Below are 15,983 nucleotides of genomic sequence, written 5' to 3'. Positions count from 1 at the left end.
TTCGGGGATCTCATCTAGGACTCCGAACAACATTCGCTTACCAACATCAATAATTCAACTATACCGAAACATCACCGAACCTTAAGTGTGCAGACCCTGCGGGTTCGAGAACTATGTAGACATGACGAGACACTCTCCGATCAATATACAATAGCAGGACCTGGATGCCCATATTGGATCCTACATATTCTACGAAGATCTTAACGGTTGAACCTCTATGTCAAGGATTCAGTTAATCCCGTGTATCATTCCATTTGTCATTCGGTATGTTACTTGCGTGAGATTCGATCATCGGTATTTCCATACCTATTTGAACTCGTTACCGGCAAGTCTCTTTACTCGTTCTGTAATACAAGATCACGTGGCTAACTCTTTAGTCACATTGCTTGCAAGGTTTGTTTCTGATGTTGTATTACCAAGTGGGCCCCGAGATACCTCTCCCTCATACGGAGTGACAAATCACAATCTTGATCCATGCTAACTCAACGGACACCTTCGAAGATACCTGTAGAGCACCTTTATAGTCACCCAGTTACATTGTGACGTTTGATACACACAACACATTCCTCCGGTGTTAGTGAGTTACATGATCTCATGGTCATAGGAATGTATACTTGACATGCAGAAAACAATAGCAACAAAATAACACGATCACATGCTATGTTTATAGTTTGGGTCTTGTCCATCACATCATTCTCCTAATGATGTGATGTCGTTATCAAGTGACAACACTTGTCTATGGCTAGGACACCTTAACCATCTTTGATCAACGAGCTAGTCAACTAGAGGCTCACTAGGGACATTGTTTTGTCTATATATCCACACATGTATTTGTGTTTCCATTCAATAGAATTATAGCATGGATAATAAACGATTATCTTGAAATAGGAAATATAATAATAACTATTTTATTTGCCTCGAGGGAATATTTCCAACACTTCTTTGCTCCAATAATTCTTATATATTCCATGAAAATTCTCCATGAAGTTTTAGGTCATTTGGAGTCCAGAAAATTTCCAGATTTTCCATAGCCCTTCAGGTCCAGAATTCCAGTTGTTGGTGATTTCCCTCTTTGTATAAACATTGTGAAACAAGAGAGAAAAGGTATAAGGACTGTGTCACAAAGTGAAATAATTCTTGAAAACATTACAAATATCAATTGGAAATCATATTGCAAATGGGCGTATCAAGCATCTACATAGGGTAGGAAAGCTCCCTTAAGGGAAGAGAACTTATAGAGAGAAGTGACTGACCTGCACTCTAAAGTGAAACCAGCCACCATTATCATTTCCGATGGACCTTACATTCAGGAACCACTCCATTTCTTCACTAGGATAAGGATGAGGGGAAAAACCCATTCGAATGAAGAAGCACCAAAGCCATGGCCCGTGAAGGATGAATTTTGCCTACTTTCTCGACTGTTTCATTGAACACTTAAGTTGAGGATTGTGAGCCCCTATCGTATTACTTTTGTAGAGGAATCTATCCTAGGTCCTACCTACCTCACTGGACATCATCTACCGCCTAGAGGTCGACGTTGCCAAGCGGAAGGAAGAAGAAAGAAAACAGGGAGAGAAACATCCACGTCAGGTCTAGTTCATTTGTGGAGTTTATTTTAAGGCATTGATTTTTTCTTTAGAATATGCACGAGTGTGCATATCATGTATTATAGAAGGATATGTGAAGAAGCCCCATAATGTTCTTACATGGATTACATGTGAGAACTCCGCATCCACCTCACTACAACTTTCAAGAATCTAACTACTGTTGGGGAACGTTGCATGGGAAACAAAAAAAAATTCCTACGCACACGAAGACCTATCATGGTGATGTTCATCTACGAGAGGAGATTTGGCTCTACGTACCCTTGTAGATCGCACAGTAAGAAGCGTTAAGAAACGCGGTTGATGTAGTGGAATGTCTTCACGTCCCTCGAACCGTCCCACGAACCGTCCCGGGATCCGTCCCACGATCCTTTCCGATCTAGCGCCGAACGGACGGCACCTCCGCGTTCAGCACACGTACAGCTCGACGATGATCTCGGCCTTCTTGATCCAGCAAGCAAGACGGAGAAGTAGATGAGTTCTCTGGCAGCGTGACGACGCTCCGTTGGTGGTGATGATCTACTCCTGCAGGGCTCCGCCCGAGCTCCGCAAAAATCCGATCTAGAGGTAGAACTATGTAGTCTAGGGTTGAGTTGCACGTGGCAAAAGTTGTCTCAAATCAGCCCTAAAACACTACTATATATAGGAGGGAGGGGGAGGGGCTTTCCTTGAGGGACAAGGCCCTCAAGGGTGCGCCGACGCTAGGAGGAGGAGGACTCCTCCTCCAATTCGGTTTGAGGAAGGAGGAGTCCTCCTCTTCCTTCCCACCTCCCTCTTTCCCTTTTTCTTTTTCTTTTTCTTTTCTTTTGGTATTTCTTTATGTGGCGCCATGGGGTCCTTGGGCTGACTCCACCAGCGCACTAAGGACTTGTGGCACCACCCTAGTGCCTTGTGCTCACTCCCGGGTGGGTGGGCCCCTCCCGGTGAACTCCCGGAACCCATTCGTCACTCCCGGTACACTACCGGAATTGCCCGAAACTTTCCGGTGACCAAATGAAACCATCCTATATAGCAATCTTCGTTTCCGGACCATTCCGGAAACCCTCGTGACGTCCGTAATCTCATCCGGGACTTCGAACAACATTCGGTAACCACACATATAACTCACCTATACTAAAACATCATCAAACCTTAAGTGAGCAGACCCTGCGGGTTCGAGAACTATGTAGGCATGCCCCGAGGCACTCCTCGGTCAATATCCAATAGCGGGACCTGGATGCCCGTATTGGATCCTACATATTCTCCAAAGATCTTATCGGTTGAACCTCAGTGTCAAGGATTCATATAATCCCGTATGTCATTCCCTTTGTCCTTCACTATGTTACTTGCCCGAGATTTGATCGTCGGTATCCACATACCTATTTCAATCTCGTTACCGGCAAGTCTCTTTACTTGTTCTATAATACAAGATCCCGTGACTTACACTTAGTCACATTGCTTACAAGGCTTGTGTGTGATGTTGTATTACCGAGTGGGCCCCGAGATACCTCTCCGTCACATGGAGTGAAAAATCCCAGTCTTGATCCATACTAACTCAACGGACACCTTCAGAGACACTTGTAGAGCACCTTTATAGTCACCCAGTTACGTTGTGACGTTTGATGCACACAAGGTATTCCTCCGGTGCCACTGAGTTATATGACCTCACGTTCATAGGAACAAATACTCGACGCACAGAAAACAGTAACAATAAAACGACACGATCAATATGCTACCTTCATAGTTTGGGTCTAGTCCATCACTTGCATATAGCCAGGAAGCCTTGACTATCATTGATCAACTGGCTAGCCAACTAGAGGCTTGCTAGGGACATTGTTTTGTCTATGTATCCACACATGTATCTATGTTTTCATTCAATACAATTATAGCATGGATAATAAACGATTATCTTTAAACAGGAAATATAATAATAACTATTTATCATTGCCTCTAGTGCATATTTCCAACAGTCTCCCACTTGCACTAGTGTCAATAATCTAGTCCTCACATCGCCATGCGATTTACATTGTAATAAATCGGACACCCATACAGTTCTGGTGTCGATCATGTTTTGCCCGTGGAAGAGGTTTAGTCAGCGGGTCTGCTACATTCAGATCTGTGTGCACTTTGCAAATATTCACGTCCTCTCCTTCGACGTAGTCGCGGATGAGGTTGAAGCATCGTTTGATGTGTCTGGTCTTCTTGTGAAACCTTGGTTCCTTTGCTAACGCAATGGCACCAGTGTTGTCACATAACAGAGTTATTGGATTTAGTGCGCTTGGCACAACTCCAAGATCTGTCATGAACTTCTTCATCCACACACCCTCCTTTGCTGCCTCCGAGGCACCCATGTACTCCGCTTCACATGTAGAATCTGCTACGACGCTCTGCTTGGAACTGCACCAGCTTACTGCACCCCCATTAAGAATAAATACGTATCCGGTTTGCGACTTAGAATCATCCGGATCGGTGTCAAAACTTGCATCGACGTAACCTTTTACGACGAGCTCTTTGTCACCTCCATAAACGAGAAACATTTCCTTAGTCCTTTTCAGGTACTTCAGAATATTCTTGACCGCCGTCCAGTGATCCACTCCTGGATTACTCTGAAAACTGCCTGCCATACTTATGGCCAAGCTGACGTCTGGTCTAGTGAACAACATTGCATACATGATAGAACCTACGGCTGAAGCATAGGGGACGGAACTCATTTGTTCTCTATCTTCCGCAGTTGCTGGGCACCAAGTCTTACTCAATTTTAGACCTTGTAATACTGGCAAGAACCCTTTCTTGGACTGAGCCATTTTGAACTTCTTCAAAACTTTATCAAGGTATGTGCTTCGTGAAAGTCCTATCAGGCGTCTCCATCTAGCCCTATAGATCTTCATGCCTAGAATGTAAGCAGCTTCTCCTAGGTCCTTCATAGAGAAACTTTTATTCAAGTAATCCTTTATGCTCTCCAAAAGCTCCACGTTGTTTCCAATCAGCAATATGTCATCCACATATAATATAAGAAACGCCACAGAGCTCCCACTCACTTTCTTGTAAATACAAGATTCTCCAACCACTTGTATAAACCCAAATGCTTTGATCACCTCATCAAAGCGCTTATTCCAACTCTGAGATGCTTGCACCAGTCCATAAATGGATCGCTGGAGCTTGCATACTTTGTTATCATTTTTTGGATCGACAAAACCTTCGGGTTGCATCATATACAACTCTTCCTTAAGAAAACCGTTAAGAAATGCCGTTTTGACATCCATCTGCCAGATTTCATAATCGAAAAATGCAGCTATTATTAACATGACTTGGACGGACTTAAGCATCGCTACCGGTGAGAATGTCTCATCGTAGTCAACTCCTTGAACTTGTGAAAAACCCTTTGCCACAAGTCGAGCTTTATAAACGGTCACATTACCGTCTACGTTCGTCTTCTTCGTAAAGATCCATTTGTACTGAATAGCCTTGCGGCCTTCAGGTAGTACTTCCAAAGTCCACACTTTGTTCTCGTACATGGATCCTATCTCGGACTTCATGGCCTCCAGCCATTTCTTGGAATCTGGGCCCACCATTGCTTCTTCATAATTCGCAAGTTCATTGTTGTCTAATAATATAATTGATAAGACAGGATTACCGTACCACTCATGAGTGGTACGTGATCTTGTCGACCTGCGAGGTCTGATAGGAACTTGATCCGAAGTTTCATGATCGTCATCATCAACTTGCTCATCAACCGGCGTCGCAACGACAGGGGTTTCCCCTTGCCCTGCGCCACCATCCAAAGGGATTAGAGGTTCGGCAACCTCATCAAGTTATATCTTCCTCTCACTCAATTCTTTCGAGAGAAACTCCTTCTCAAGAAAAGCTCCGTTTTTAGCAACAAACACTTTGCCCTCGGATTTGAGATAGAAGGTATACCCAACTGTCTCTTTTGGGTAACCTATGAAGACACACTTTTCCGCTTTGGGTTCCATCTTTTTAGGCTGAAGCTTTTTGACATAAGCATCACATCCCCAAACTTTAAGAAATGACAACTTTGGTCTTTTGCCATACCATAGTTTGTTGGTGTCGTCTCAACGGATTTTGATGGTGCCCTATTTAAAGTGAATGCAACTGTCTCTAATGCATAAACCCAAAACGATAACGGCAAGTCGGTAAGAGACATCATAGATTGCACCATCTCTAATAAAGTACGATTACGACGTTCAGACACACCATTTCGCTGTGGTGTTCCAGGCGGTGTCAATTGTGAAACAATTCCACATTGTCTTAAGTGAGCACCAAACTCAAAACTCAGATATTCACCCCCACGATCAAACCGTAGGAACTTGATCTTCTTGTTACGATGATTTTCAACTTCACTCTGAAATTGCTTGAACTTCTCAAACGTTTCAGACTTGTGCTTCATCAAGTAGACATAACCATATCTACTCAAATCGTCAGTGAAGGTGAGAAAATAACGATATCCGCCGCGCGCCTCCACACTCATCGGACCGCACACATCGGTATGTATGATTTTCAACAAGTCACTTGCACGCTCCATTGTTCCGGAGAACGGAGTCTTGGTCATCTTGCCCATGAGGCATGGTTCGCACGTGTCAAGTGAATCAAAGTCAAGTGACTCCAAAAGTCCATCAGAATGGAGTTTCTTCATGCGCTTTACACCAATATGACCTAAGCGGCAGTGCCACAAAACATGGCGCTATCATTGTTAACTCTAACTCTTTTGGTCTCAATGTTATGTATATGTGTATCATCGCTATCAAGATTCAATATGAACAATCCTCTCATATTGGGTGCATGACCATAAAAGTATTACTCATAGAAATAGAACAACCATTATTCTCTGATTTAAATGAGTAACTGTCTCGCAATAAACAAGATCCGGATATAATGTTCATGCTTAAGGCAGGCACTAAATAACAATTATTTAAGTTCATAACTAATCTTGATGGTAACTGAAGTGAAACTGTGCCGACGGCGATTGCATCAACCTTGGAACCATTTCCCACGCGCATCGTCACTTCATCTTTCGCCAGCCTTCGTTTATTCTGCAGTTCTTGTTTCAAGTTGCAAATATGAGCAACAAAACCGGTATCGAATACCCATGCACTACTACGAGAGTTGGTTAAGTACACATCAATAACATGTATATCGAATATACCTGATTTTTCCTTGGCCGCCTTCTTATCAGCCAGATACTTGGGGCAGGTGCGCTTCCAGTGACCCAGTTCCTTGCAATAATAACACTCCGTTTCAGGCTTAGGTCCAGCCTTGGGTTTCTTTGTCAGATTGGCAACATGCTTGCCGCTCTTCTTGGAATTACCCTACTTGCCTTTGTCGTTTCTTTTGAAACTAGTGGTCTTATTCACCATCAACAATTGATGCTCTTTATGAAGTTCCGACTCTGCGACTTTCAGCATCGCGAATAACTCGTCGGGTGACTTGTTCATCCCTTGCATGTTATTGTTCAACACAAAGCTCTTGTAGCTTGGTGGCAGTGATTGAAGAATTCTGTCAGTGATAGCCTCTTGCGGGAGTTCAATCCCCAGCTCAGCTAGACGATTTGAGTACCCAGACATTTTGAGCACATGTTCACTGACAGACGAATTCTCCTCCATCTTGCAAGCATAGAATTTATCGAAGGTCTCATACCTCTCGATCCGGGCGTTCTTATGAAAGATAAACTTTAACTCTTGGAACATCTCAAATGCTCCATGACGCTCAAAGCAACGTTGAAGTCCCGGCTCTAAGCCATACAAGAATGCACATTGAACTACTGAGTAGTCCTCCTTACGTGTAAACCAAGCGTTCTTAACATCTTGGTCAGCCGTAGCGGGTGGTTCATCTCCTAGCGCAGCATTAAGGACATAATCCTTCTTCCCAGCTTGCAAGAGCAACTTAAGATTACGAGCCCAGTCTACAAAGTTGCTTCCATCATCTTTCAACTTAGCTTTCTCTAGGAACGTATTAAAATTCAGGGTGACTGTCGCGTGAGCCATTGATCTACAACACAAATATTTCAAAGTGGACTTAGACTATGTTCAAGATAATTAGAGTTTAACTAATCAAATTACTTGCTAAACTCCCACTCAAAAAGTACATCTCTCTAGTCATTTGAGTGGTACATGATCCAAATTCACTAACTCAAGTCCGATCATCACGTGAGTTGAGAATAGTTTTAGTGGTAAGCATCTCTATGCTAATCATATCAACTATATGATTCATGCTCGACCTTTCGGTCCCATGTGTTCTGAGGCCATGTCTGCATATGCTAGGCTCGTCAAGCTTAACCCGAGCGTTCCGCGCGTGCAACTGTTTTGCACCCGTTGTATGTGAGCGTTGAGTCTATCACACCCGATCATCACGTGGTGTCTCGAAACGACGAACTGTAGCAACGGTGCACAGTCAGGGAGAACACAATTTCGTCTTGAAATTTTAGTGAGGTGCATAAAAGGATTAACATCACATGTAATTCATAAGGTGCATAAAAGGATTAACATCACATGTAATTCATAAGTGACATGATATGGCCATCATCTAGTGCTTCTTGATCTCCATCACCAAAGCACCAGCACGATCTTCTTGTCACCGCTCCACACCATGATCTCCATCATCATGATCTCCATCAACGTGTCGCCATCGAGGTTGTCGTGCTACTTATGCTATTACTACTAAAGCTACGTCCTAGCAATATAGTAAACGCATTTACAAACACAAACGTTAGTTTAAAGACAACCCTATGGCTCATGTCGGTTGCCGTAGCATCGACGTGCAAGTCGATATTAACTATTACAACATGATTATCTCATACATCCAATATATCACATCACGTCATTGGCCATATCATATCACAAGCATACCCTGCAAAAACAAGTTAGGCATCCTCTAATTTGTTGTTGTATGTTTTACGTGGCTGCTATGGGTATCTAGTATGATTGCATCTTACTTACGCAAAAACCACAACGGAGATGTGCAAATTGCTATTTAACCTCTCCAAGGACTACCTCGGTCAAAACCAATTCAACTAAAGTTGAAGAAACCGACACCCGCCAGTCATCTTTATGCAACGAGGTTGCATGTCAATCGATGAAACCAATCTCTCGTAAGCGTACGAGTTATGTCGGTCTGGGCCGCTTCAATCCAACAATACCGCCAAATCGAGAAAAGACTAAGGAGGGCAGCAAATCGAATATCACCGTCCACAAAACCTTTTGTGTTCTACTCGAGATAAAATCTACGCATGAACCTAGCTCATGATGCCACTGTTGGGGAACGTTGCATGGGAAACAAAAAAATTCCTACGCACGCGAATACCTATCATGGTGATGTCCATCTACGAGAGGAGATTTGGATCTACGTACCCTTGTAGATCGCATAGCAGGAAGCGTTAAGAAACGCGGTTGATGTAGTGGAACGTCTTCACGTCCCTCGAACCGTCCCACGATCCTTTCCGATCTAGCGCTGAAAGGACGGCACCTCCGCGTTCAGCACATGTACAGCTCGACGATGATCTCGGCCTTCTTGATCTAGCAAGCAAGACGGAGAAGTAGATGAGTTCTCCGGCAGCGTGACGGCGCTCCGGTGGTGGTGATGATCTACTCCTGCAGGGCTCCGCCCGAGCTCCGCAGAAATCCGATCTAGAGGTAGAACTATGTGGTCTAGGGTTGAGTTGCACGTGGCAAAAGTTGTCTCAAATCAGCCCTAAAACACCACTATATATAGGAGGGAGGGGGAGGGGCTTTCCTTGAAGGACAAGGCCCTCAAGGGTGCGCCTGCGCTAGGAGGAGGAGGACTCCTCCTCCAATTCGGTTTGGGGAAGGAGGAGTCCTCCTCTTCCTTCCCACCTCCCTCTTTCCCTTTTTTTTCTTTTGGTATTTCTTTATGTGGCGCCATGGGCCCCTTGGGCTGACTCCACCAGCCCACTAAGGACTTGTGGCGCCACCCAAGTGCCTTGTGCTCACTCCCGGGTGGGTGGGCCCCTCCCGGTGAACTCCCGGAACCCATTCGTCACTCCCGGTACACTACCAGAATTGCCTGAAACTTTCCGGTGACCAAATGAAACCATCCTATATATCAATCTTCGTTTCCGGACTATTCAGGAAACCCTCGTGACGTCTGTGATCTCATCCGGGACTCCGAACAACATTCGGTAACCACACATATAACTCAACTATACTAAAACATCATCGAACCTTAAGTGTGCAGACCCTCCGGGTTCTAGAACTATGTAGACACGCCCCGAGGCACTCCTCGGTCAATATCCAATAGCGGGACCTGGATGCCCATATTGGATCCTACATATTCTCCGAAGATCTTATCGGTTGAACCTCAGTGTCAAGGATTCATATAATCCCGTATGTCATTCCCTTTGTCCTTCGGTATGTTACTTGCCCGAGATTTGATCGTCGGTATCCGCATACCTAGTTCAATCTCGTTACCGGCAAGTCTCTTTAATCGTTCTGTAATACAAGATCCCGTGACTTACACTTAGTCACATTGCTTGCAAGGATTGTGTGTGATGTTGTATTACCGAGTGGGCCCCGAGATACCTCTCCGTCACACGGAGTGACAAATCGCAGTCTTGATCCATACTAACTCAACGGACACCTTCGGAGACACCTGTAAAGCACCTTTATAGTCACCCAGTTACGTTGTGACGTTTGATGCACACAAGGTATTCCTCCGGTGCCAGTGAGTTATATGATCTCATGGTCATAGGAACAAATACTTGACACGCAGAAAACAATAGCAATAAAACGACACGATCAATATGCTACGTTCATAGTTTGGATCTAGTCCATCAGATGATTCTCCTAATGATGTGATCCAATTATCAAGTGACAACACTTGCATATAGCCAGAAAACCTTGACTATCATTGATCAAATGGCTAGCCAACTAGAGGCTTGCTAGGGACATTGTTTTGTCTATGTATCCACACATGTATCTATGTTTTCATTCAATATAATTATAGCATGGATAATAAATGATTATCTTTAAACAGGAAATATAATAATAACTATTTATCATTGCCTCTAGGGCATATTTCCAACAACTACTCCCTCTAGCCCACATAGCTAGCCTTCCTGCGAAGGTGGCGAAGTCACCCTTTAGGAGACTGACTAGTTTCCACGCTTTACACTTAATTGCTATTCGACTTATCACCATCATGTGTGATGGCGAAGCACCCTTAAAAACCACTGCATTCCGATGCTTCCAGAGTTCCCACAGTCAAAGGACGATGAGGGCCCGCATATCCTTGATCGCCAGATCCTTTGCCCTGCAAGAATTATACCAATCCACCAACTATGCATCCATGGAAGGAGCCCATTGTGGCTTGTTCAACGCCGAAAGAATCGCATGCCATACCGATCGTGCCAACATGCATGTCAGGAGTATGTGGTTTAGTGTCTTGTCATCCTCGTCGCAGAAGGGGCATGAGTCTTGATGGGGTAGTCCGCGTCGTGCGAGGCGGTCCGGTGTCCAGCACCTGTTCTGGATAGCCAACCAGGAGAAGAAATGGCACTGAAGTGGGGCCTTAGACTTTCACACGAATGTCGCGTACGACACCACTTGTTGGCCCCAAAACTTTGAAGCGCGCGTAGAGCTTGCGATGTAGCATCCATTATCTCCCAAGCCCACTGTGTGGTATCCCGCTCGTCGGGAGCTAGCTAAACATCTTGTGTTTGTTCCCAGATGGTAAGGAATTCCAAGGGCGTTGTGTGATCTATGTACGGCCCAACGTCTCTCGCTCAGGCGCCATCTTGAAGTGTGTCCAACATTGTCCGAACCCTTTGGACTCTTGGCGGGATGCGCATATATAGTGTTGGTGTCGAATCCTGAATCATGTGTCCTTGCATCCATCTGTCTTCCTAGAAGAGTGCATCATGGCCATCACCCACAATGGTGATTACTGTCATCTAAAGGATTGCTTTCGCCTCTGTCGATACTTTGATGTCGAATCCCTTCCAGGGCCTCGAAGTGTCTGTGCGCTGCAGCCAATACCAAGGGCTTGGAGGGCAAGGTTCAGCCAGCGTTGGTCCGAAACTCCCAACCCACCAGCCCATCTTGGCATGCAAACTTTCGTCCACTCAACCGTACATTGTCCACCGTTGGCTTCACCTTTCCCACACCACAGGAAGCCCCTGAAAAATTTTGACGAGGGCCTTGATTGTCTTTGGTGGTAAGTCCAACGCGAGCATGGCATGAATCGGAATCGCGCAAAACACTGATTGGACTAGCATGAGCCGGCTGCTCTTGGGCAGCGATGCACCCCTCCATGTGGGCAGCTTGCTGGCCACTTGGATGACCAAATCATGCAGCTGGGCTGTGGAAAGTTTCTGCATACTTAGCGGCAGGCCCAGGTACTGGCATGGGAAGCTTTCAATTGTGCAGCCCAGGGTCGACGAGATGAGGGATGCACTTTTTTAACTCTCCTCCTAGAAGTCGTCGAGGCCGTGTGGAAAAAAGAAGGAAGGAAGAGAAGAGATAGAGAGACTTCTATGTGGGATCTAGTCAATTTGAGGAGGTCAGTTGGACGGTTTGATTATCTCCGCATTTTTTAAGTCTTCAGAAGTCGTCGAGGCCGTGTGGAAAAAAGAAGGAAGGAAGAGAAGAGAAGAGGTAGAGAGACTTCTATGTAGGATCTAGTCAATTTGAGGAGGTGAGTTGGGCAGTTTGATTATCTCCACATTTTTAAGTCTTCAGATTTGGGGAGATGTTTAGGAAGTTAAAGATTTATGGTTCTATGAGGGATGCACTAACTGTATGTTGTACTTGTTTGATAATCTCCACACTTTTTTAAGCTTTCAGATTTGGGAAGATTTTTGGGAAGTTAAAGATTTATGGGTTCTATGAGGGATGCACTAACTGTATGTTGTACTTGTTTGATAATCTCCACACTTTTTTAAGCTTTCAGATTTGGGAAGATGTTTGGGAAGTTAAAGATTTATGGGTTCTATGAGGGATGCACTAACTGTATGTTGTACTTGTTTGAAGGAGGCAAAAGGTTGATTATAGCGCAATTGAATAAGAAAAGATGATTATAGCACATTGTTACTTCCTCTCTGTTCCTAAATATAAGCTTCCTAATGTAAGTCATTTTAGATATTTTAATATAGACTACATACAAAGCAAAATAAATGAATCTTAGTCCATATTCTGATGCGTGTACCCTGTATTTTGAAATCTCTAAAATTTATATCTAGAAGCAGAGGGAGTACATCTTGAGACAAAGCTTTGTCCAGTTCACTAACTATATTAGACGATATAATAAGCAGATAACACATCAGATGCGCGTTATTTGTCCAGGAGCTGAACTCCAATTCGCAAATCAACAATGATGATGTTTTTATTGATGGTCCTGTACACACGGATCAAGGAAACAAAGACCTGATACCAAAACTACAACAAATCGAAACATGTCCATCAGAAGGTACAAGCGCGCAGAGTTCATCGACTCCAGATACCGAATCACCATCGAAAAGGTCTACACGATGAATCCCCAAACATCGAACAGAACTGCACAAACCAATCAATGGCCACACTGATAGCAGTAGATGTCCTACAGGAACCACAGCACCAGGACCCAGACTGGGTAGACGAAGAGCAGGACGATGCCGATGGTGTTGGATACGCCATTGGCCTTCCTGAAGGCCTCCCTGAAGCCTCCTGACACCCTGATGTGCTCTTGAAGCAGGTAGCACCCGATGGCGAGGCATATGAAGACGCCGACGAGGTCGTTCCTGAAGTGGTCCGCGAAGAGGCTGGGGGCGACCACCGTAAGAAGAATCAGAGAGCCAGGCAGCTCTAGCCAGTCTGATACACATGATGAGAATCATTGTGAGATTTATGTAACATTTTTGTGGCTTATTCAGTATAGATGAAAATAAGGACATATTTGTTGGCACTGCTATATAAGTTGTGTTGAAATATATTGCCCGCCTTTGGCTGGAGCATGAATTCAATATGATTGTTGGCTGGAGCATGGTTCTTCCTTCCCAGGGATTTTTAGGATCTTTCATGCTATATTTAGTCTATGGAGCCGGTAATGGGAATCAAACCCGGAACCCCAACATTATGAGTCTAGATCCAAAATGAATTCATCTAGGATTTTTTTTTCCAGCATATTCATTAACAACTCCGTTTACAGGTCAAAATGAATGAACTTCCCAACAAAAATTCCGAATTGGATCCAAAACTGAATTTTTGTGGAGTGCCTACTAGAAATGAATTCTCCAGCATCTTATATGTCCAAGGTCATTATGGAGTATGTCTTTTTGATTCTGTCGAAAATCTATTTCAATAAGCTGGAAAATTTCTTTGCAATGCACAATAAGGATGAGATATGCAATACATAGAGATAATTTGCTAGGGACGGCAATAAGAAAAAGAATAGATAGAAAGATAATACCAGGGAAGTGACGTGGGAAGAAGAGCCGCAGGATGACCACAATGAACGCAATCCAGGCACCAACCTCTCCCCTGCAATTTTGATGTTTGATGATCACAAATATAATACGAATATCTGCATCTAATGCTGTACTATTAAGCAACACAGGATGTAGCACCATGGAAGTATCAGCCAGTGAGGCAGTGATCCTGCCTCCAACCGGTAGACAACGAGCATGAAAAAGGTAGCTCGACTTTGCAGTCAGGTAGCAATAATCTATATTGAGCATGTACCTTACTTCACTTTATCAACAAACTATAAAGTTCTACTATTATTCTATTCTCAGTGAAGCGTTTTTTTTTTCTCCTAAAAGAAACCGTCACTTGGGCCCTTTAGCCTGTGATATCAACCAACAAGGAACACCATGACACCTTGACGAATGCAGTATTTTTCCTTTTTGGAGAAAGATACATGAAGTATCTTGAGTTTGTAAGTTAAGAATTTCTGATTTTTCTCGAAAAGGAGGAGGACCCCGGCCTCTGCATCAGGACGATGTATACAGCCATTTTATTAATTATTCAACAAGACCTTCAGAATTTCAGATATTCCAAATTGGTCAACTCGCAGGAACGCAACAGTCCTCCACAGCTACATACAACTGCATTTAAATTCAGAACACGAACTGATGCTGCAGAAGGGAAATTGCGACTATAACCACCTTATCAGAGAGAAAAGCACGCCGGGCAGGGTGAAGAAAATGTAAGGGACCAAGAGTCCCGTCAGCATGTTGGTCTTCCAGTTTGTCCGGTCCAATACCAAGAGGTACCTGCAGTAGTAGAAGAGAACAGCAAAGTTCAGACAATGCGTAATCCCGGCGAGAACCGACATATGCTAAGAAGGGTGATAATCTCAGGTTAAGTGGACTCATAAATCCTTCAACCCCTCTCAGTCTTGGAAGTAGAGACTGAAGAGACCCAACATATAGGGTGCAGAATCACCCTAACAGGTACTCCCTCCGCAAAGAAATATAAGAGCGTTTAGATCACCATCATTAACAGCTTAGCATCACAGCATATACACTTTGATAAGGTCCTGACTTCTGTTCTGTCTATATGCCAGGGATGTTTGCTTCGCAAGTTCCACACAATTAACCGTGAACATTTCCTACCAAAGCTTCCGTTTTCACCGAGGTTTTCGCACGAATCAACCGCGTTCGGCATCTCTCTCTAGGATACCGCAGTTAAATACACTCTCAAGCTTACTAAAAAATTACTACTCTACTTCCAAGGGAATATGCTGGCGAGATGTTTTCTCGCAGGCGTCCCAACTGCGCCGTGGTCCTCCCGAAATGGTCAGAAGGCGAGGGAGATCGGAGATCCCCTTTGCAGAATCCAAAGCTCGCCGCAACAAGGAAAATAGAAATGGAAGAAAAGGGAAAGGGGGGCTGGAAAATACTGACACGGCGGCGATGAAGGCGAGCCACTTGAGGAAGTGGCGGCCGAAGCCGAGGCCGCCGCCGAGGACGATGGCGTGGTTGGCGAGCTTCCGCGCGGCCATGCCCAGCTCCCGCAGGTCCGACTCGAGCAGCGCCTGCGCCGCCTCCGACGCGCCGGACGCCGCGCCCGTCTTCATCGCGAGGAACGACGGCGCCATCTTCCCCCGAATCGCCGAGACCTGGAAAAATCTCAAGCCTCGCACTGTGCGGATCGAGCTCTGCGCAGGGATGGATGGATGGCCTCGGGCTTGGGGTTTGATTTGTGCTAGGCTGTGCCTGCGCGGATAGGAAATATGTACAGGCCGGCAGCTGCCAGGACCTGCTGGGGTCGACGGAACAGGTGGCGCGCGGTCTGGACAATTCTCCGCGGACCCGCTTGACACGTGGTGGGCAGATCCCAATGTATTATTTCATGCATGCAATATTTTAATTTAAGCTTGTTATCACAGCATATCATGGGCTCTGACTTTTGACAACAATATGAATTCAGTAGTACTCCCTCTGTTCTAAAA

At 44.7% G+C, this 15,983-nt stretch overlaps 1 protein-coding gene across 1 annotated transcript; it reads right to left on the bottom strand.

Annotated features, from left to right (window-relative positions):
* Positions 1-12,909: 12,909 nt before the first annotated feature.
* On the bottom strand, positions 12,910-15,755 carry LOC123452401 (cold-regulated 413 plasma membrane protein 1-like). The gene is made up of 4 exons (XM_045129049.1): positions 15,436-15,755; positions 14,695-14,802; positions 13,998-14,068; positions 12,910-13,402 (listed from the first exon to the last, which is right to left on the bottom strand). The coding sequence occupies exons 1-4, from the start codon at positions 15,627-15,629 to the stop codon at positions 13,149-13,151; spliced, it is 627 nt and encodes a 208-aa protein (XP_044984984.1). The 5' UTR covers positions 15,630-15,755; the 3' UTR covers positions 12,910-13,148.
* Positions 15,756-15,983: the final 228 nt, after the last annotated feature.

The sequence above is a fragment of the Hordeum vulgare genome, chromosome 5H (genome assembly GCF_904849725.1).
Source record: "Hordeum vulgare subsp. vulgare chromosome 5H, MorexV3_pseudomolecules_assembly, whole genome shotgun sequence".
Taxonomy (NCBI): Eukaryota; Viridiplantae; Streptophyta; class Magnoliopsida; order Poales; family Poaceae; genus Hordeum; species Hordeum vulgare.
Note: the sequence above shows the minus strand (reverse complement) of the source record. Positions and strands in the feature narration are given on the sequence as shown.

What these genes read in the sequence shown, in the direction of transcription:
- LOC123452401 (XM_045129049.1), bottom strand. Translation starts at nt 15,629, where the DNA reads ATGGCGCCGTCGTTCCTCGCGATGAAGACGGGCGCGGCGTCCGGCGCG. An exon ending in CTCGCCTTCATCGCCGCCGT is followed by an intron (nt 14,803 to 15,435) that starts GTCAGTATTTTC and finishes CTACTACTGCAG; the next exon opens with GTACCTCTTGGTATTGGACC. An exon ending in GTGCTTTTCTCTCTGATAAG is followed by an intron (nt 14,069 to 14,694) that starts GTGGTTATAGTC and finishes TCAAAATTGCAG; the next exon opens with GGGAGAGGTTGGTGCCTGGA.